Genomic DNA, 21,966 nt, shown 5'->3' with positions numbered 1-21,966 from the left:
TTTATTTATATTTTTATTGATAATTTCTCTTTAACTTTCATCCTTCAGTACGTTTGCATGTATCACTTGGCTGTCCTTTATCAGAGAGATATGCTAGATTTTTGTATGTATACTAGCCAATACTGACACTTTTTTCTTCTGTGGTAAAAAAAAAAAAACCAAAATAATAAGAATAAGAATAAGAATAAGAATAAGAATAAGAATAAGAATAAGAATAAGAATAAGAATAAGAATAAGAAGAATAAGCAGGGCCTTAAAAGCCTGAAGGGGCTAAAAATGAATCCATACACTCTTTGTTCTGTGCAATCAACCGGTGATCTTCCAGAGAATCATTAACGACATGCTATCTGTCGGAACAGCCATTTGTGTTGACGATAGTTTAGTATATTCTACCAGCACCACCTTACGTAACCACCTCCTTTGAAGCATTCTGGGAAAGTCACGGCCACACTTTGTCCAGTGGAGACTGAAGTCTGAAGATTCTCTACATGAGTACTGAGTTGGTAGGATGTTTTGTTTCCTGGCAGGGGCTCTAAATGCTAGACATAGATCTCACTCCCGACCCAGACTAGGAAGCGTTCTGGAAAACCCAGGCTATCCAGCACTTCCGCCGTCAGGGGCACTGTCAGAACTTTATATCTCACTTCCTTACCCCAGTTGCTCCTCAGAGAACCAGTGTTTTTCAGCTACCTCAAATCTTATCAGGTCCTTAATGTTACTCTAGACTGAGCCTCCGATCCAAGCTGGACACCTGTGGTCAAGACTGGCATCTTCAGTTTGCTCTTCCTCGGTCTTAAACAGTGTCAGTGACCAGCTTCCACTGCACGGTACAGTGTATTACACTGTCACCACTCGGTTTCTCAGCAGTATGGATTCTGTTCTCTGTTTGCTCTTATCTCAACCAGTCCAATCTAAGGGTGATGCTTGTTGAGATCTGAGTAATCAAACTGATCTCCTTCTCATTCTCAGCAAACAAATATTTTTCTTCCCCTCCTTTGCCATGCGGTAGACTCTTCAAGGCTTAGTTAAGGGCATCTCTGTGGCTCCTTCTATGCTCGCACAAGCCTAGGAAAATTTAATTGGTGTATTTGTGCTTGTGTAGCACTGTTTATTCCTCTGTTGTAGCCCATGGTACACTGTGGATTATTGGTGATTTTTCTCTACACTTCGAAGATAGTAGTTGTCTGATTCATCTTTTGAACCCTCACAATTTAGCACAGCTTCAGGGTTATGTTATATACCCAGTTGATGTTTAATTACTGCTGCATTGTATAATAATTCTTTATGTAGCATATAGTTTTAAAAATTCAAAACACACTAAATTCATTCAATTTCCTTTAATGAGTATTTGTTTAAAAAAAGACAGATATAAAGTCCTGTTCACAAGTCCAAACCTCTTATTAACTTAAATCTTGAGTTTTCTGAATAACCCAATTTGAAGTAATTCTCTTTATACCTGAAAAATGGATTTATTGAAATGTTTGAGATAAAAATATGTATTGCAAGAAGCATAAGGCAAACATTTCAAGAGTAAAAAATGAGTTGTAGAAATAGCATAATTTACTGGTAAACCCACATTGTATTAAAAATTGCAAAGTGTTTTGATGTAAAGTTTTGTTTTTGTTATTATTTTTTAATGCTGAGCATCCACTTTTATTTATCCATTTCCCATGGACCGGTAATTCCTTGCATGCATTTTATCTATCCATTATATAAATTCAAGGCTCCATCTTCTCAGTGGGTAACAGCTCATCACTCTGTGATTTGAATTGTAATGAATCCAGTGACAAGGATTTCCTGTGATGGATTCCAAAGTTAGCCAGAAATTGTAATGTCAGGATGTACAAGCCTGTAAGGTGTTAGGCTTCCCTAACCCACAGGAGGCTAAACCCACAATTTCCCTCATGTTTTTCATTCAGAAAAAAAAAATGCTGTATTTGCATTCAGAATTGTTCAGTGATTGCTTTTTTGTGTTGGCGGTTCATTTCTTCAGGGCAAAGTGGCTCTCATATTTTTCCTTTAAGATCAGGTTATTGATTTTAGGGTTGCATAAACTTTGTCATCTGGTTTCTGGGTTTTCACTGAGGATGATCTGCCCTTAATCGTCTCCGAGATCCTGATGAGGAAGAAGGGAGAACACATAGATTGTACATGTGATGAAACTTTACTGTTTAAGAATATGATACTCTGTACATAACTAAATCTATAAAAGACCATCATTTCTTGTTGTAATAAATGTTAGATTATGTTTGTAATAATATCTTCTGTTTATGATAATGTTTGGTCAAGTATCTTTTGACCAAAGGTATATAAAAATAATTTGAAGTGATAATTTTAGTTCTTTAGAAAATTTGGTTGAATCTGTATGTTTCAAAGAAATTCCTGATAAATCCTTCAGTTAAAAAGTATTTGTACAATTGAACTTTTAGTTTCAAATGTCTACATTGAACTGGGTTAAATTCAGCCATGCCTATAATGCATTTATAAGCCTTGTGACTTCTGTTGTCTATTAGTATGTCATTATCTTAGAAATTCCAAACATGTAACTTATTCTAAGTTCCACAAGGGAAATCTTTGATTTTTGAATGTATCAGAATGTAAAGTAACCTAAGTGGAAGACTACAAAATATACAAGAATGGAGTTATAAAGAAAATAATAGTTCATGCAAGATATATGCCATCTATATAACCTAACACATTTTTCAAAATTCTGTACATAGTTGTAGTAACCATTTTCTGTATGTATACATAGAGCTATGAATTTATTTATGTCTCAAACTGTGACCTGATCTTAAATATTTGCAGAGAGTTCATGTCCATCTACAACCTATTTTTACTTGGCTCTGGTATTCAAGAATTTCTTTTCAAATTAACTCTACTTGAGTCTCCCTCAGTGGTTCAAAATGTCTAGCAGTTTACATGAGTATAATTGCCTTTCCTTTAACATTTGTTACTCTTTTTTCTACTAATAGAGAATAACATGAGTAATTTGTTTTCTGACTCACATCATCAAAATACTTTGCTCAAGGTAAAATATATCAAAACACTCTCCTTTTCTTTGGTTTGTCTTAATATAGCAAAAGGTGTATCGTATATGCAAATTACCATAGTCAGTATATTTACCTTGACCTCTTCTGTTGGCTTGTATCTTCCTCACAGGTGTGTCTGAAATTAAATAGTTGTAGTTAGAAATACTTTGAAATTATGGCTAACATGAGACAGGAGACCACAGTCAAGCAGAAAAGTATAAACTTTTAAATAAACATCACATAAACAAGTAAATTTTCTTTTGGAGCAGTGCAGTGAGACTTTTGCATTGGCAACAAACAGACATTTCTTTTCCATGTACGAATGTTCACTATTTGCAAAACATATTGTTTCATTATGGCGTGTGGAGCCCTATATGATGTTCAGGTTTCACATGGAGTAAGTGACTTACATGACTTTTTCACCCTTTTTATAAAAAGCATCACTTTATGATGAAGGGATGTCTAACATTCTGTAAAGTTTAGCAGAAGTATCGTCCCAGAGATATCCACTCATTTTTTTCCAGTCATTCCTATTTGTGATGTGTCAGGCTTCTGCCTCTGTAAAATTCTCTTTGTAAATTAATTCATGATCACCTTACAATACATGATAACAACAAAATAGCATTGGCCTAATAACGTTAGAAATATACCAATAAGCAATTGAGGAAGTAAATGTTAACAGACTCCCAAATTTAATTCCAATCCTACAAGACCATTTAAAAATTAAGTAGTTAAAAATAGTAAAAGCTTTCATATTTTGGAATTTTAAGTGTTTCATAACAATGCAGTTTTTTGTTGTTACAGTTGCAAAATATTTCCCAATCCTCATTTTTCTTTTAACTCATTGACAAGACCACTTAGTTAACCTGTATTCACATTTTCACTCTGTTGTTGGATGTTTGAGATATAAAAATACATTTCATTCCTACAGTGACTTCATTTCTCTGCTTACCTTTCTTAATTTTTTTTCCAAATTTTGACATCTTGATTTTTATATATTATCTATACTCAATAAGGAAGTCAAAAATGTTCTATTATACATATATTCTATTCTCTGAAATCCCATAAAAAAGTAAGACATGAATCTATCACCAACAGTATTTTGGCTGTATAATATATACCAAAATTTAAAAAAAGAAGAAGAAAGAAACATTAAGCATTTTTTGAAGAATTCTGTTTCTGTCTACTGAGCACATTTCCAGTATACCTTCCCCCTCCCCCAGAATATAAGATACATAACCTGTCACATCACATTAATACCAAAATAAAATACAGAACTGTAGAAAACCTCATTAGGTTGGATAGTGGGGAAAAGTTTACGTGAGATAGAAAAGTCTGAATTACAGAATATGTACCAATTGATATATTTTCCTTAACTTCAGGTTTATTTGGTCACAAAAATGGCTTATCAAATATGGTCAAGAAAAGATGGATGCACTCTTTAATTAGTGAATAAAAGCATTGTTTGTAATGGACTTAGTAAATTCCAAAAGCCACTTATTATACAATTTAAAAGAAGATCATAGAAGTATTTACAACATTATTTTTCAAAACAAGCACTTAAACCCAGGTTTTCTTTTATAAATTTGGCAGCATCCAATTGAGGGCATCCAATTAACTAACTCATTAATTAATTACTATCTGGCTGTGATAACATCAAAATAAGAAGTGTTTACTGAGGTGAACAAACATCTTTAGAAGAAAAGCTCAATTAAAGAACAGAAAACCAGATTTGCTCTCAGTGGCTCTCTGCCGTCTCAAAATGATGGCACTTGTGTTAGGTCATGTTTAGAGAAGAAAAATGTGGCAAGATAAAACATCTGAATGATGTTTTATGTTTTATGTTTTATGTTTTTTCTCAGTAGACAGAAACAGAATTCAAAACATGCGAAGTGCTTCCTCCCAGTCGTTTGCAAGATTTTTGCATTTTTATGTGGCTATGATTTTGGAAATTTAAAGTCGTGTGTACAGTATTACTTTGTTGACCGTGTTAATGTTAACTGACTATAATACTGATAGTGTTACTGAGAGTTTATATGTGCTGAGCATGATTCCAAGCGCTTTTCATATATTCATTTATATGTAGGTAATGTTATTTATCCTCACTTTTCAGATGAAGAACGCAAAGCAGAAAGAATCAATTTACCTAAGTTAGTTCAGGTTGGAGCCCACATTGGAAGTCAGACCTACAACCGGATCCTCTGTTCTCTACAGAGGCCATAAATCTTTACATGTTATACTGGCAGATTTATCAAAACCTTCCCAAATAACTTTTTCTTGTTCCTTTCTCCATAGCCTGCTATTGTCCCTTAATTACTTTAATAGTTTCAGTAAATGTAGTTCTACCTAAGAAAAGTGTGAAAAACAACGCGTTTTGTAAAATCTTTTTTAGTTAAGGGCTCTGAAGTATTTCAATGACAAATGACAGTATTGGTACTGAAAGGACCACTTAGCCATGCTGAGTCATGACATTAATGATCAAGGCATACATTCAGTTCATCAAAATGCAGTATGTGTACCACAACATGAGCAGTGCAGACAGAAAACTCCAAGCTTTGAGATGAAGACTGTAGTTTAGATACAGATCAGGTATCTATACTCTGGAAGAAAAAAAAGCCAATCTTGCATGACATAATCTTTATTCATACCAGCTTCTTTGTAAATTGGTGTCTCTTAGGATCTAGACAAGAGGACACTTGTAACTCAGTGTTGACCCAATGGTTTTACAGGGCTGGGAAAAAACCTAAAATGTCCAATTAATGTTCAGCTATTAGCACCTATACACTTATATTGTCTTTCTTATGAGAAAAAAAACTTGGAAATGTTTTGATAAAAATTTATGATGTGGTATTGTGGAAACTGATGCTTTACAAATATGTACAGAAACCAAATACTGGGAACTCATGGAATCAACCTCTGGGATGAAGACAAAGCAGAGTTAAAGAAGGAGTCCATTAACTAAAAATAGAATACCTTCTTCTTAACCTGTAGCAGGGATTGTCTCTTGGCTGAAGTTATTCTTCAGTACTTAGTTCATTGTTTATAATAGACTTGTTAACAGAAGCTTATTGAAGGAGTGGAAAACATACTTACCTGAAGTTCAAGCCTAAATAAATCAAAGCAATATATACAGGTGCAGCCACTAATTTGGCTCATTCTCTAAAAAGCACTGCCATTCTACAAAGCTGCTTACTATGGCAAGGACTTAAAAAAAAAGAATTCAACTTAATCTTCATAATGTCTTCACCTCTTGCCTCAAATCCCTACCGTTTTTAGCAGATAGTTAAGCATTTAGGGGTAAGTGAGTAAATTCTGCGTTAGACCATACAGGAAACTGGTTCTGCTGAGGCTTTAGGTATATTACATGCTCCCTGCAGTCTGAAAGGAAATCTTGTATTTTCCACACACATTTTTTTTTCTGTTGAGGGGAAATTCAATCATTGGTTGAATAAAAATTATTTATTTTTACTACCACTCAATAGTCTCAACACTATATAAGAAATTCTACCTATATTAAAATAAAGAATAAGGAAACAATAATTGCCAAAAATATATACAGTCTCAAGAGAATTTACAACTTCTTGGACATAGTACTACAGTTTTTAAAATTTTTAAGCAGAAAAGCCATCAGGGCCATACTTTGTATAAATACCAAAATCTTCAGTTTGTTTCTCAATTCACAGTATATTTCAAGGAGCAAATTTGAGTTTTCTAAACAATGTAAATACTTGTTTCTCTAAAACAGCTTGTCATCTGAATACTTGTTAAAATAATGAACTAGAAATTAATTTATTCAAATGCCAATTACCCAAATTATACTTAATTAACATTTGCTATATCTTTGAATTATTACCAATGAGAGTTTTGGTAAGGTTTTGAATTCTTTTTTTCTTTCTTCTTTCCTTTTAGAAGTAGGTCCTTTTAATGCCATAGACAGAGAACATTCCATATTTTAAAGATTAAGATTAATTTCATATGCAAAATAATTTACAGCTCCAGTATAGATTATCACTCAAACTGTTAGAAGAAACAGATACCCATTCCCAAACATGTAGTTTTGGAAAAGAAAATTACTAAATGCAATTTTTTGGCTACATCTACACACTTAAAAGATTTATAAACATGCCTTATATTATTATTGTAGGAGCAGTGAATACATTTTTTAAATATAAGAAGTATGTCAATTTGCTTCTTTACACATCTACCAATTTTAAAAATATTTCCCTTTCACATACTTAAAATATCCTTACAATTATCTGTATCAAAGCAAAAAAATATTCATTGCTCCCCAAGGAACTTTTTAAAGACTGTTTAAACTAGTAATCATTTCTTCACAACTTTCACTACCATTGAACCAATCAATCTGTTAAGACAGCACATGACGTTGTCTTTTTTAACCTAATTAAAAGAAATACCTGAATGCTCAGTCTTTAAAAAGCTGAAGAACTCAGTTATCAGAACCTGTTAAGTGGGTTAGTTGCTTCCCTTTTACTAACCTCCCTGAAGCAGTCTTTTAATTTCTTCATCTTCAAATAAATGACCATCGCCACCTTCAATGAATTTGGTGACCTTGGTGACCTCTGAGAGGATACATGTTTATAGCAGAAATTGGTTTATGTAATAAATAGGCTGGAGACTTGATGTGATATATAATGGTATCTGCCCAACAATGAATTCCAGACCAACACTTGGTTCTTTCTTGCTTTTTAGTGCTATTTTTTGATAAACCAATTTTCTTACAAAGCGTTGAACAATATTAACAACTATAACAACCAAAACAATCAATATGACTGTCCTCTGAGCTTCATTCCCAGTCTTTGGGCTTCTTTCTTTGGTTGGTATGGAACTTGAGCAAAGGAATGATTTAGAGTGGAAAATGTTAAAGTCCTCAAAGATTATTCTGGACTTTGATAAAGGTAGCTTAAGTCAAGTCACATTCTTATTTTTCTAGACATACTGACCTTCTTGCAACAATTTCTTCAGTGTTTCTTCTGTTTCTCCACCACTAGTTGAAATCCTAGTGTATTTTATTTCAGGACCTAAAGGAAAGACAATTTTTAAAACAAGAGTAGGCAAATTTCCTCTGGAAGGGCCAGATAGTAAGGATTTTGGACTTTATGGGTCACATGGTCTGCGTTACAGCTATTCAGCTTTGTCCTTGTCCTACGCACATAGCCATAGACATCATACGCATGAATGGTCACACTGCGTTCCAATAAAACTTTATTTACATAAGCAGGTGGCACAGGCCAAAGTTGCTGACTGCTTGTTTAAACAAGTACTTAGAAAATAGCTGAATTCAGAATTTTAGGCTAATTCATTAGTGGGAGACTGACAAGGGGTTTACTGAAATTATTAATTGTTTTATACAAACTTGTGTATATTTTGGTGTGTAGATGTGTAGACCTTAAGATTATTGGAAAATGAAGGAAAGAATGGTTTTTCTTCTAGGATTTAGTAACTCATTAATAAATAGCAAAGTGAAGATAGTGCATTATATACGTTTGCATATTCATAATAAAAATATATGCTTATAGATCTGTCCAAAAATTTTCCAGTTCAGAGGAAAACACAGGTTACATATTTAGGATGAGAAGCTTTCTGCCAAAAAAGAAATGAAGTTACTTCAGTAATCCCCATGAAAATGACTTAGTTTCTATAATGATCCTTATAGAGGTATTTTAGGATTAAATATGGTTTGCTCTTTATAATCCAGGCAATTAAAGATTACCTGTAATAATTCGTTCTTCCCTTGTCTCTTTTTCAGTTATTTCCACAGGCACTCCATCAATGATTTTGGTGTATTTTTTAATAATTGGCTCTGAAATAGGGGAAGAAAAATGCGTTTGACTTATCCACAATGGTGTCTAAACTATCATAAGCTAGACATTTTAATGATTATATATATTTCTCAAAGCAATACCATCTAGAATTCAGTCATAATCATTCTGGGGACATATCTTAAATAAATTCAGGCAACAGAGGTAATAGTTATATGCTGCATCTTGGGTAAGGGAGAGGGCCAACTGGTAAGCCAACCCTTCCTGTCATACTTGCTTCCTGACTGTGGAATGAGGGTTTAGGGGGAATCCAGAGAATTGTACATCATGAAAATGGGAACCATGTGATAAGTTCTAACAGTGGCTTATTAGTCAGTCTTACAGAATAGTCATTTTTTCCCTTCTAAGTTTGACAGGTTCTTCTGTATTGACATTATTATTTTCATTATTTTCCATAACCATCACTTGCATATGCTGAGTAATGACAGTTTTGTTGTCTTAATGGTTAAATTAATTCCAACTGGGTCCCTTAAAAGGTAAACTGTGTTTGAATTGACTGCTAATAAGAATCTATAACTGAGAAAAGTTTTCCCACAACTTATATAAAACGAAAGTCAAGGGGAAAAAACGTCAGGTATTCAACATTCACACCAACACTGTTTCAAAACGTTCCCAGTGACCCTAGCCAGGCTCCAGGAAACACGGGTGACGCACCTCCGTGGATCACTTCAGTTACTGTTTCACCTTCTTTAATCAGTCTGAATTCAGGTTCACCTTCAATTTTGACCTTTGTTATTGTGGGTCCTGAGGCGTCATTTTAGGAGACAAATCATCATGTTAATGCAGTCCTTCAAATTTACCAGAACAGGAAATTTTTTTTCAACATTCGGTGTTGCTCAAATGTCACAGTGGTTTCAAGCTTCATGAAATTGGTTTTAAATAGTTCCCATTGTCTTCAAATACACAGTATTTATAAGAAGAAATCACTCAGTCCATCGGTGTGCTACTAAAATAACTTTCATCAGTTCTAGCGTTTAAATGGATGTTTATCCATGTATTTGTATTTGTAAAGTATGATCACACAAAATATTATATGGGGCTATGCTCTGTGAATCATGCTGATGTACAAATTTGAGTTGCTTTAATAACTAGTGTAGGTCTTACTTTACCAAACCGGTATTGTCTATTACTCTCTTATTAATTTTTTAATTTAATTTTTAGTCGCTCAGTATCTACATTTTTAATCTAGTGGGCATAAGACAACGTTAAAAAAAAAAAGCCCAACTTTATGCTTACCTTTAAAATACGAGTTTTAGGGGAAAATGGACTTGAGTACTTACCTTCTGCATGCGAATGATGCAAAATTTACTAATTAATAGTTAAATAGTCCTTCAAATGCAAAAGTTAAACAAGTGTTGCATTTGACTTGCAAAATGATTTTGCTCCCAGAGAAAACCATTTTGAATGTTAGAAAGCTGATTACTATATTAGTTAATCAAGACTATTTCTTAGATGAGAGGAAAGATAAAGTTCAGTACATTTAACTCATACTGTAACAGTATGAACAGTTGAATGTAACTATATTTGCTTATCTTTGAGATTTATTTGCTTGTTCAGAAATTGTCAATGTACACCATTACCCAGAATTAAATAGTCTAGGACAATCTAAAATAATGAAAACAAGAGTACAGTTCTTTCAAACAATAAGTATTTCACACCATAATATTTGATTTATGGGGCCAAGGGACATTGCGTATCAAGTAAGGCCAGGTTTTTAAGGTGTGGAAACTTCAAAAGGAAAGAACACCTAAGGAGTTTAAAAACAGGAAATGAGTTAATAAAATATCCCAACAGACATTTCTTTAGAAGAGCTTAAACTGGAATTTCAGAAACATCACCTGTCCTTAAGTTCTATGAAGGCAGGGATGTACTACAAATGTTTTTTGTTTGTTTGTTTGTTTTTTGGTATTTACTCCTGGCAGGCACCAGAAGAGTACCTAGCACCTTATGGGGCCCCATAAGTATTTGTTGAATTGAATTTTAGTTGATTTATTCCTAGCTCTAAAGTTTGGTTAAGTACTCTTTATAAGAAACCTCTTAAAAATTGTGGCTTGGAGTCTAATGTCTTGAGTAAGAATTCAGGAGTCATCAATGAATCAGCAAATGTTTGAACAATGAAAAGGAGCTGCTGATAGCAATCTCAGAGCTGGACAATTGTAAATAGCTGTCAAGGTGAGTATTTGTCTCCTTCATTATGTTACACAAAGTTAAACTTCTGAAATTTTTAACAGAAGAGTTATTAATGCGTTAGTGACACGACCCCATTTTTCATCCTAATTCCCTTCATAGGAAGAAGCCAAGTAGCTTGATGCTTCATTGTGTTCCTAATTAGAGAAAGGTTAACACAATAGAATCCTGCTGACAAAGACTGGGAAGATAAATGGGTGGAATGAAGAAGCTTGGAAAAAAAAAGAGAAGAATCTTTGAAAATAAGAACAGTACAGTACATGTGAATGATTTCTACTATAGAAGCTGTGTAAAAGTGATTATTCAAATTTTTAAAGAATCTAATTTTTAAAAATGAGTACAATTTTAAAATCAAATATACTACCAAGGATCACTTTATCATTTTCCTTTAAAATTATCAAGAAACATTTTCTCAACAAAAATTTCTATGATTTTAAAAAAGCCACAGATTTCAAAGAATACCTCAATTTTAAATGTCAAAAATGTGTAAAAGTAGAGATAACTAATTAGCTAAGAATTAAGCTTTTACATATGCATTTCCAATGTCTACTGTTTTAAGTGATGGCTCACATTTAGCAATAGACAAAAGTATTCAAGAAGTTGCCATCTCAATGCATAAAATGAGAAGAAATACCAAAATTGAAGATAATTACAATAATGGTTTTCTTGAGATTCAATTGAAGATATAATCTATTCCTTTTTTGGAAGACTGTTTCCACTCTTCTAATAGAACAAAGAAGATAACCTGGCCTTTTCTCTGTGGCTAGTCACCACATTAAGATGCTTAGACATGGAAATAAAAAATTTTTGAGGTCTGATCCTGTGGAATGAATTAAAATATGTGAAATGAAGACGTCAGAAATGTTGGAGTTGACCAACCTAGAGAGTAGGGGTAGAAAGAAAAGTGACTTGATTTAATGTTCTAGTCTAAAACATCAGGAGATAATTATATATTCCTATTTAATTTACTATATATGTATACACATAAGAATATATTTTTGGTTGATGATTTGATATGGTAATTATTATTATCAATGCCCCAGAAATGCCTTTAAAAGTAATTCAGAAACTAAACATAATATATGAGACACTAAAAATTCAATTTCAAGAAAACAAGACATTGTCAGCTTACAAATTTGGAGAGGAAGTGGCAACACCATGAGCAAAATAATTTTGTAGTGAAAGAATTCATAGCAACCAAGAGCCAAGAGAGTGGATACCAGCCAATTATTGAGAATGTGACCAGGCATATTGCAGAGAACAAAGAAACCATCATGGATGCTTCTGAATGGATGTGTGGATACAATAAAACCATACCAACCAAGAATATAGAAGAATGTATTATATCTATATGTATATAGATACATATACACACATACATTCAGGAGTGGAATTAAGGATTCAAAGGTTGGCTTTACTGCACCAACTACTTATTTCCTGTTTCTGGCGGTCTCATTTAAAAAATCTATCATGTGTGGATGTAATTTTAAAAGCTTTCCTGAATGTACAGCTTCTGTGCTTCCTTAGGTTGTTAAATGAAAAATGTCTGCACTGTTTGGAACACCCTGTAACAGTACCAAAGAGATTTATGTGGGGAGACTGGAAACGAAGCTATAAAAAGTATACTCTCTGAAGGAGTCTAGGTGCAGTATTAAAAAAAAAAAAAAACAGCTCAGGATTGATTTGTTTGGTATCTGGGTACTAGTGCTAACGCAATGGCGAATTAAGTTCAAATGAAATCAAATACAAGCAAATGTACTGAAAGTATTAGGAATGCACCATCTACTCTGCTAAATAATTTGCATTCCGCATTCTGCCGTTAAATGAGCATGCCACTGGTATAGAAATATTTAGCATGTTAGTTCAAAAAGAATGTAGATACATTCATAGAAATCAGTCTATTACATGGATTTTTAAAGCACCATGTATAACAGTGATTTTTACCTTCTGTTTTGATAATAGGCTGAAGACTGCCTTCAATCACTTTAATTTTTGGTTCCACAACTTTGGTTATAATTTTAGTTGCTGAAAGTATAGAAAGTGGAACATAAATGATGTTTACATAAAAACAACCTCAATAAAATTGGTGTTTTTTGTTTTTTTTTTTTTTTTTTTTTGTGTTGGGCACTGAGGTATCAGATGTGGAAATATGTTAAGGCAGTCAGTATTCATGGTACATCATCTAGTATCTTCTCATGTCCAGATGATGAACTCTGAAGTCCAGTGACTTAGATTTGTTCTAGTGAAGTATATGCTCGCTAAGTGAGGAACTCTACCTAGAAATCTGTAAGTTTGAACTGCACCACTAAATCTCTTTACCTTCTTTTGTACTTCTTGAAAATATTGGCTGCATAGCAACAAAGACAAATAAACATGATTAATGTCATGCAATTCATAATATCTTAAATTGCATTATTGGATTCTTTCTCATGTAGAATACATTAAAAGAAAAAGACTCAAAATATTTTCCATGCATTTGATAGCAGTGATATAGAAAGGAAAATACAAAAATAGTTCAGAATATTTAAAAGTAAAAATAAATGTCAGCCAGCCAGACATGGGCTCTATGCAACAAACATGATATGATCAGTCCTTAAGTTATAGGCTAAATTGGCTTTAATTTTCAGCTTTGTCATCATTATTATTTCTTATATTGAAAAGTATGTATTTTGAATGTCATTCACCCAACTGAGAAAATTATATGCAAAATGTATTTAAGATAGCAGCCTACTATTTGGTTGGCTTTTGGTTACATAGATCAACAGGATTTGTGCCCCTGAGGCCATACACCAGAGCTACTGGCTTTTTATCATTTCTAATTAGAGCCATAAAGGATGGATTTTTTTTTTTTTTTTAGATAATGCACTAAAGCTATCTGTGCAATCATAACAGATAGTGTTGAAACACTAGAGACAAGATGTTAGCACAGTTTGGATTTCTGTCCCATTCTCACTTGAGGTTTCTGATATGTTTAGCTGCATCAACTTTTTGAAATAATTTAGATTCTAGGACTTAATGGTGACTATATTTCAGTTATTTCAGATTTTATATCTTGAGATCTCAAGGTATGAATCTCTAAAACATATCAAATCTGTATATCCAGTGATTGATTCCACGGGTGGCCTGGCCACAGAGGAACCTTTCCACGAGGGTCAAATCCACAGAGATCTCTGCTGCTACTATCAGATTGTTAATTACTTTTAGTTTAAATTTTCACTTCATGTTAAGGAACTTGAAGTTTAGAATGTTTAGCTGGTTTGTAGCTTTGTTCCAATCTTGCTTTCAGAAGACTTGAATAGTTTTGACAGGTCACGGGCTGAGAATTACTGATTTTATTTGACAACATACACTAAAGAGCATTTTCCCCCCATACAATTTAAAATGCATGGCATTTGGGGGACATGATTAATACATAGGAAATTAAAGAAATTTTATAGACAAATCAATAAGGAACAGAAAAATGGAATCTTTGGTTTAATTAGTGTCTACCTCTATTTGAACCATGCTGCCAAAAAGCAGCATACACTTCAGAGAAGAGTTAAAGAAATATTCAACATCAGAATGTAAATCTCAGAGCTGTTTCAAGAGCTGTGAGTAGGTAGACGAGATTATTAGACTTGCATAATTTCATAAAATGTAGCTTATTCTTTGTGAGTGAGGATCCAATTTAAGTCGAGGAAAATTATAATCTTTTGGCTCCTTGTACGCAAAATATTGCCTTGACATACATAGACAGTGGTGAACCTATCAGGGATAAAGTAGTGCGGATGCACATTCTTAGTTGGGAAAGATGACATGGCATTTCTGATGAATAGAGCCCACAAGCGTTCTCTAATGTATTATAAAAGAGATCTTTAACAAGGTCATATACTTCCATACTGGAGTTTATACCACGTTGAATTATAACTCTTTCAACTAAATCTTTGAGACGGTGCTGAGCTGGCCTGACACTAGGATAGCTTATGTTATTATCACAGAATTGAAAATCAGTAAGAGCAGCAGACATTTTGTTTTGCTCCTTGACATCACCTTTGCTTCTTGTCCATATCTAGTGTAAATCTTAAGGAAAATTTTCTTAATTAAATAATAGGATGCTCATGGTATAAAATAGAATAATGTCTAGCCAAGACAAACGTGAGAATTGAAGCAATGCTTTAGCTATGGGTACGCTTTGAGTGTTTAATTGTAGAGTCAAAACAAAATGAAAAGAATTTCTTCTTTGAAAGATGCAATGAGAGAAAAAAAGACGAAGAAAAAGCCACATTGAAAAAGAAATGAGTTATATGTATGTAAATGAAAAGACCCTTCACCGTTGTTAAATAGTAAAGGTTTAATCTTGATAATCTGGTAGAATCATGAATAAACAAAAACCTTGGCATCTAGAAACTCTAGGCTTATCACCTGGCAATTTTTTGTTTTGTTTTGTTCCTTCATCCAGTTTTGGATGGAGAGAGTTTTTGACCCACCAGCGCATAGACATTAGAATTCTCTGACAGCCTGCCCTTGGACGGCTGAGGGTTTGAGAGTGGAGTGAGCTATATATCTTTCAGCATTGTTATTTCTGTGTCCACAGAACTGAATTTTCAGATAGCTTTGGAGCGCCTTTTAGCCATCTCCCCTCTTACTATGTTTGTATGTCTTCTTTTTACCCCCTGCCTGTTTGCCGTGTGAGCTATCTTACTTACTGCCATTCTCATATCTCATCATGCCTGTTTTTCAGATAAATGGGGAAATGGTTCATCAGGTTGAAGGGTATAGACAGGGCCGAGGGGTCAAGCTCTGTTCTAAATGGGATGAGATTTGATTTGCCATTGTTTGGCAATCTAAATACCAGATTATCACTCATCTCTGTAAATACAAAGAAAATTCTTGTGTTTTCTTTTTTGTATATCTTGCCACATATATGTGACAAATATTCATTATGTACTTACTGTAGACAGTAATGGGGATTTCTTTGAAGGTGCTACCACGAACAAACTGAAAATAAATATTTATATTTAGTAACATGAAATGTAGTCATTGTATTAACAAAATCATGGCACCATGGTTTTTAATTCTTAATAAAAAAATAGTGAAGCTATCATTACATTTAATAGAAATGAAGTCTTCAGATAAATCATCTTCCAATTTCCTGCTATTGGGCAAGATGGCATAAAATGATTGGATTTGTTACTCAAGAGTTTTAAAAATTATAGAATAACTAATCCCAAATTAAGTTTGTTTATTAAATAGTATTTCATATATTGCCTGGTATTTCAGCTCTACCAATATTCAACCCAGTATTTATCCCAAAATATTCCTTTGTGTTCAACTATTGTGATTAATGGCAATTTCTTATAGGTAAATATTTTATCTTTCCCTTATATTCCACAGCAAAAATATTTGATGATAGGAAGATTATAGTTTTTTATCTACATGTCTTGTCTTCCCTGCTGGTCTGTAAACTTTTTGAATAAAGGGCCATATCTGATTCAACTTAATGTTTCTCATAATACTTAACACACTTCTTGGCCCCAGGTAGCTTTTATTAGATATTTCTTGAATAAAACTGTGAAGAAATGATGCCAGCGGTGCATCGACAAAGTGCGAGGCAAGTCCAGTGTACATCTGCTTAGTGTGCACATTTCTAGTCTCTTAGGTTAAACCTAAAATACCTTCTCAGCACATTAGAAATAGATGCATTCACATCTGTACCTTAATTTGGATGTATTTGATCAGTTTATTAAGTATTTCCAGCAGCTGATCATTTCCAACAGGTGTGTCTATGAAAAGGAATATTAAATGAATATTGGTAAGAATGGGTAAAATAAAAACCTAGTTTTCTATTGAAAAAGAGTTAGCCCATTGATGGGTTCAATAATCACCAACCTGCTGGGTAGAGGAGTTTATCTACAACGTGAATGACACCATTTGTTGTCATGATGTCAGATTCTTTTGATTTCAACTCATTTACCAGAAGTGTATCATTCACCTGTTAAAACAAGGGATAATATCAATGAGAAATGTAATGAAATGCGAGCATTAGGATAGTTGAGTGACGGATGAACACTCTCAAAGAGTCATTCTAGAGAACTTACTCCTTTCAGATAGATCTTGCTTCCTTGCGTGGTCTTTAGAATGTTAGTAACACCAGGTTCGAATCCCTTTCCAATGAAAACTCCTGGTGTCAGGTGATAGAGGATGATGTTTTGAAGAGCATTTTTGTCCCCTAGGGAGAAAAGTGTATACTTATTTAATAGCATGTCATATATTTTGACATTTTGGTACTATGAGGACTAAGGAGAAAAATATTTCTTTGTCTTTATTTTGTTCCATACTGTAATTTCTCATAATGTCATTGTTTTCTCAAAGTGATCTCAGTGCTATGTCCTAACATGCAGTCTCTTCAATCAGTTCAATCAAAATATGATCCAGCTTACTGGGAGAAAAAAATCAAATTATTTTGGAAATTGTGACTGTTTGCTTCTCTGTCACCTAATTGTGTGGCCTTTAATAGAAATAACGTAAGTGAACACCTACCCTACAACCTGACAGTAGGCAGTTAATTAAGAATGTTTACGGGTAGCTCTCTGCATATCCCAAGTGGACTTGAAGGAGACCAAGGCTAGTCATGAAATGAGAGAGGGGACATTTAGGGGGCTGATATCTGGGCAAGAATTCTTGAGGAATAAATGAGATCCTGAAATCAAGGGGCAAATGTCTGGTGTTCACGTCTACTCACGCATCAGAATTTCCTTTTCCTCATTAGTCATTCCCTTAAAGGCATCGTTGGTTGGCACAAATAAAGTCCAGTCTCCAGGTTGTGTGAGGAGCTCTTTCAAGTCTGCAGCTTCAAGCAGGCTGAGGAAGATGCTAAGCAGGAAGGACGCATGTTTATTTTGTTGGATTTAATCTAGGTGTACCTACCCACCGTGCACGGGATACAATAGAATCCCTGAATCTGGAAGCATGACAAAATTGTTCATACAGTTTCCTATGTTTCAGATGCAATTTATTTTAAAGTTTTATCATGGGGAAATAATTTAAATATACATATGATTATTAAATTTCATAAACTTTTTTATCTGATAAAACTTGATGAAGTCACACTTTATAACAAAATAGAAGCATATTTAATTAAATGTTATACAAAATAGCATTTTTTAGAAACATAATTATAAAGAACTTGCAAGGAGTAGTTCAGTCTATTAGATTTTTCAGTTTTTTAATTAATTTCTTTAACTTGCCAAATCATGTTATGCTGCACTAGGAAGAAAAATAGTGTTAAGAACATATTTTAATTTTGAAAATATTTACATGGGCTTCTTATTCTAAATTCTGTTCTCAGCAGTACTGAATACTAGATGCATTTTGGAATATTTACTGTGAAACAAAACTATGCTGGCAGGTCTCATTCTTTTGTGGAGGTGAAACTAGGATGCTTACCTGAAGCGTTTATCTTGTTTTAATTTTTCATGGAGGGATTTCTCTGCCGGTTTGATGATCTCTCGGAATATGTGAATGGCACCATTCCGTCCTTGCTTGCTTCCCCTCACCATGCATGAATTTTCAATACAGACAGCCTAGCAAAGAAAAGAAAGATACAGTGGTCCATTTCCTTACTTGAAACTTCTTATGTGGAAGAAACTACGTAATTAAATTTCTGGATGGTCTCTCCTAAGAGGTCCCCTGGCTTCTGATGCCAGAGCAAACAGTTTCTCTCTTCTGTCTGGAAGGTCTTGTACAATCTGACCTCATCCTTCTTATTCAGCCAGGCTTTTCACTACTAGTCAAGCCATCTTACGTGGGTGGCAGGTAGTTTCGTCAGTAAATCACAAAAATTCCATATAATTCCACTTCTACATTTTCTGCCGTTCCTCTCCAGGCTCTAATCATTCTTCCAGACCCTCTTTGGTGAAGTTTAACACTTTTAACTTTTTAGGACCTTCTTTAACCATGAAGTGAAATTTCATGACTTTATTGACTTTTGTGATCATCCCAGGTATTTACTATATTATCTTGACTGTAAGACCCTATCAATTATAAGTCAAATTACTGATTAAGTTATAGCATTTTTGAACAAATGTAATATTTATCTGTGTATAATTTAGTTTTCAATTAACAATAATCACACCTGGCATAAACCTCATTGGCTATGATACTGCCACTGCACAAAGCTTATGTGTGATTTAGAATGAAGCCCATTTTCTGCATCAGTTAAAATGTGAGTCTTGTCCTCGTGGAACGTCAGTGACCAGTGCAGTGTGTCATATTCGGTTCTAGGTGATGCTTGACTTCCTGTGAATTCTTTGTAACTCGGGAGCTGCAAGTGTTGCCGGGAAGGAAACTGAACAGCACTGCTAGTAGCACTGTAATTTTGGTAAGCAATGTGTTATGGAAATTTTCCCTCAGATGATGTACATTAGGACCATCTTCAAAACCCTTATGGAAATTTTCCCTGAGATGATGTACATTAGGACCATTTTCAAAACCCTTATTTGCCTATAAAAGTGTATCTTGAAAGTCATTTGAAAGAAATTTGGTTGCTGAACGGTGATCTTACATAAAAGATCCTCCTAAATATTTGACCCAGTATAAAAATTACCCTGTACACAGTAAAGCATGGTACTCTATAAAGCAAAGTCTTATTTTAAAGGAGTTTTAGTGATTTGTGGAATTGAAATAATGCTTTAGAAAAAGTTATTTATATTGAAACAAGTACAAATTACTAGATTTATTAACACATAGCACTTTTTGATTACTTCCTCAGTCTTTTCAAACAAGCTACTCAGTTCCCTGATCTTCCTATAAATATTTACAATATATTAAGAACACATTGATAAAATTCTGAGAAACATTTGTTATAAGAACATTCTTTGACAGGGGCATGTTATTTGACATTTAGGCCAGCGTGGGTATTTTATCTTGTTCTGATTCACTTACTGTACGATACACGAAGACTCTGAGCTGTTTGCCTCCGATGGTCTCAAGTTTTTGTCCATTGTAAAGCTCATTAAGGCCAACTTTTACTTTCAAAATGTGATTCTGCAGAATCAATTTAAGAAGGCGCTGATCCATGCTCAGGGTATCATCTATAGATAAATTCATTATGAAAAAGTATTATTTTATTTAGAAAGCATTGAAGTTTCTCCTATAAAAGAAAATCATGAAAATGGATAATCCCTAATACCACTGATCTTACTGGTCCTACATTAATATAATATATGAGTTGACTAAGTGCTGAAGGCCAGGAATTCTATGCATCAATTAGAAACTCCATGAGCCATTTCATCAAATGGCTAACATGATACCAAGCTGTCCAAACAATGGGTTTCATCTCTGTGAGGACCACGTGGTTGTATGTGGTCACTGACAAAAGTTAAACTCTAATGTTGGCCAAGATTTTCTCTGAGAATTTGATGTCCATTAGTCACATGATAACTACTGATATATCATCTGTAAATTTTTTTTTCTTATTGGGGAGAGAACTGAAGCACACAACCTCTTAAAGGTGGGTTAATGTCAACATGGATGGATATTATTCTTACAAAGAAGAAAAACAGCATTTCTCAGAATTTGAATTTTCTAATTAATTTTCTATATCATAATTTAGTATTTGGAAAAAAACATAAAAATGTAAAAAGATGGTATTTATTTTTTTAATTGCTAAATTTTGCCTAATAATTTAAATTCATCTCTGTGAAGTCATTTTTCTGGAAAAAGTGGCAGATTCCATTAATCTAAACACAGTCCTTGAGTAGCAGCTGCTAGGTAAAATACTTAAAATAACAGTTCATCTCATAATATGAAAGTGTATCATAGTCTTTTGTTTTTATTTATTTGTACTTTACTTTCAAATTCTGAGCTGCAAAATGTGCCTAAGTGTCCCTAAATATTATTATGTTGGTGTTAAGTAAACCACTCAAATTTATTTTTCTTAAGATCTATTAATATACCCATTATGTGTGCTGGAAATATGATCCAATTCACAGAATAACTGAAGACTCCTTATCACAAACTTTCACTTCCTGTAGGCTATTATCTACTGAAAGGAAGTGTCTTCAAATGAAGGTCATTTTAATAGCGACTACATAGTGCTAACACATTGTATATGTAGCCAGTTAAGAAACTGATCAACACCTCTCAAAACCTCGATTAGTTCTTGATGCAAACAGTCATGGTGAAGAGAAAAGGTGTGTAGAGGAGGAAAGAGCAGGGGTGACAGTGTCCTGTACATACCAGAAAACGCATTGTTCACAGGTGCCAGCAAAGTGTATTCTCCATCTGGCCTCAGAGCAGACGCCAAGCCTAACTGGGCCACAAGGTCTGTGAAAGTGGTCTGCTGATTTCCAGCCAGCTCAATAACTTGTTTGGCTGTAAAATAAACCATCACCATGCCAACCATGTCATCGTTGTTACTACCGTCATCATGACATTAGTCTAACATTTCTTGGCCGTTTTCCGTAAGTTATTGGCTGCACTCACTATGTGATAAGACAGCCTGCCTTTCCCCAATGAGAGAATGCCAGCTCTCCTTTTTGGTGGTTGATAACCAAAGAATTTCAGAAGGAAGACATCTTTCTGACGTCTTGCTTTTCAGGTTTCATTTTTCTGTTGGTCACCTCTTGTCTCTCTGCTCTTGTGAGTGCCATCACTCTTTCATGTATCCAAAAGTAACCATTTGGTTATGTCTTGCCTTCTGTTTTCAAGAAAAACCCTGGCACTGTGATAATCTTTATAAATATTAGGTGTTAGAAACTCTGGAAGGCCAATGATCAATGCGTGGGTTGCCCATCACTGCACAAGCTACGTGTTTGGTACTCAGCTCACTAGTTTGTGTTTATGCTTCACATGCTGGTCCTTATACTGCACGTTTATTTTCCATGGACTTACTCTTGAAGCATCATACTTGGTAAATGAGTAGGTAGAAG

General features: G+C 34.0%; 2 protein-coding genes and 1 pseudogene across 9 annotated transcripts in view; 1 reads left to right on the top strand and 2 right to left on the bottom strand.

Moving 5' to 3' along the window:
• LOC116668556 (translation initiation factor IF-2-like) overlaps positions 1-19,954 on the top strand; it is a 320,717-nt gene extending 300,763 nt beyond the window's left edge. For both annotated transcript variants that reach the window (XM_032496291.1, XM_032496288.1), the window contains one exon: positions 19,319-19,954. In XM_032496291.1, coding sequence (XP_032352182.1) covers positions 19,319-19,329 — 11 coding nt within the window. In that variant the 3' untranslated portion in view covers positions 19,330-19,954. The remainder of the gene's footprint in view (positions 1-19,318) is intronic.
• The window catches only part of POSTN (periostin), a 33,977-nt gene continuing 13,333 nt past the window's right edge, over positions 1,323-21,966 (bottom strand). Inside the window, exons 9-23 of one of the 7 annotated variants that reach the window (XM_006182630.3) lie at positions 21,275-21,409; positions 19,979-20,127; positions 18,482-18,618; positions 17,778-17,908; positions 17,134-17,264; positions 16,925-17,027; positions 16,751-16,818; positions 15,988-16,033; positions 13,001-13,081; positions 9,524-9,613; positions 8,761-8,850; positions 7,991-8,068; positions 7,526-7,609; positions 3,124-3,165; positions 1,323-2,116 (exon numbers count right to left, since the gene is read on the bottom strand). In XM_006182630.3, coding sequence (XP_006182692.1) covers positions 2,079-2,116; positions 3,124-3,165; positions 7,526-7,609; positions 7,991-8,068; positions 8,761-8,850; positions 9,524-9,613; positions 13,001-13,081; positions 15,988-16,033; positions 16,751-16,818; positions 16,925-17,027; positions 17,134-17,264; positions 17,778-17,908; positions 18,482-18,618; positions 19,979-20,127; positions 21,275-21,409 — 1,403 coding nt within the window. In that variant the 3' untranslated portion in view covers positions 1,323-2,078. The remainder of the gene's footprint in view (positions 2,117-3,123; positions 3,166-7,525; positions 7,610-7,990; positions 8,069-8,760; positions 8,851-9,523; positions 9,614-13,000; positions 13,082-15,987; positions 16,034-16,750; positions 16,819-16,924; positions 17,028-17,133; positions 17,265-17,777; positions 17,909-18,481; positions 18,619-19,978; positions 20,128-21,274; positions 21,410-21,966) is intronic. The other 6 variants (XM_006182632.3, XM_006182631.3, XM_014557555.2 and 3 more) reach the window with 6 other exon arrangements.
• On the bottom strand, positions 19,083-19,214 carry LOC116668752 (annotated as a pseudogene).

Source organism: Camelus ferus, chromosome 14 (assembly GCF_009834535.1).
Source record: "Camelus ferus isolate YT-003-E chromosome 14, BCGSAC_Cfer_1.0, whole genome shotgun sequence".
In the NCBI taxonomy this organism is placed as follows: Eukaryota; Metazoa; Chordata; class Mammalia; order Artiodactyla; family Camelidae; genus Camelus; species Camelus ferus.
Note: the sequence above shows the minus strand (reverse complement) of the source record. Positions and strands in the feature narration are given on the sequence as shown.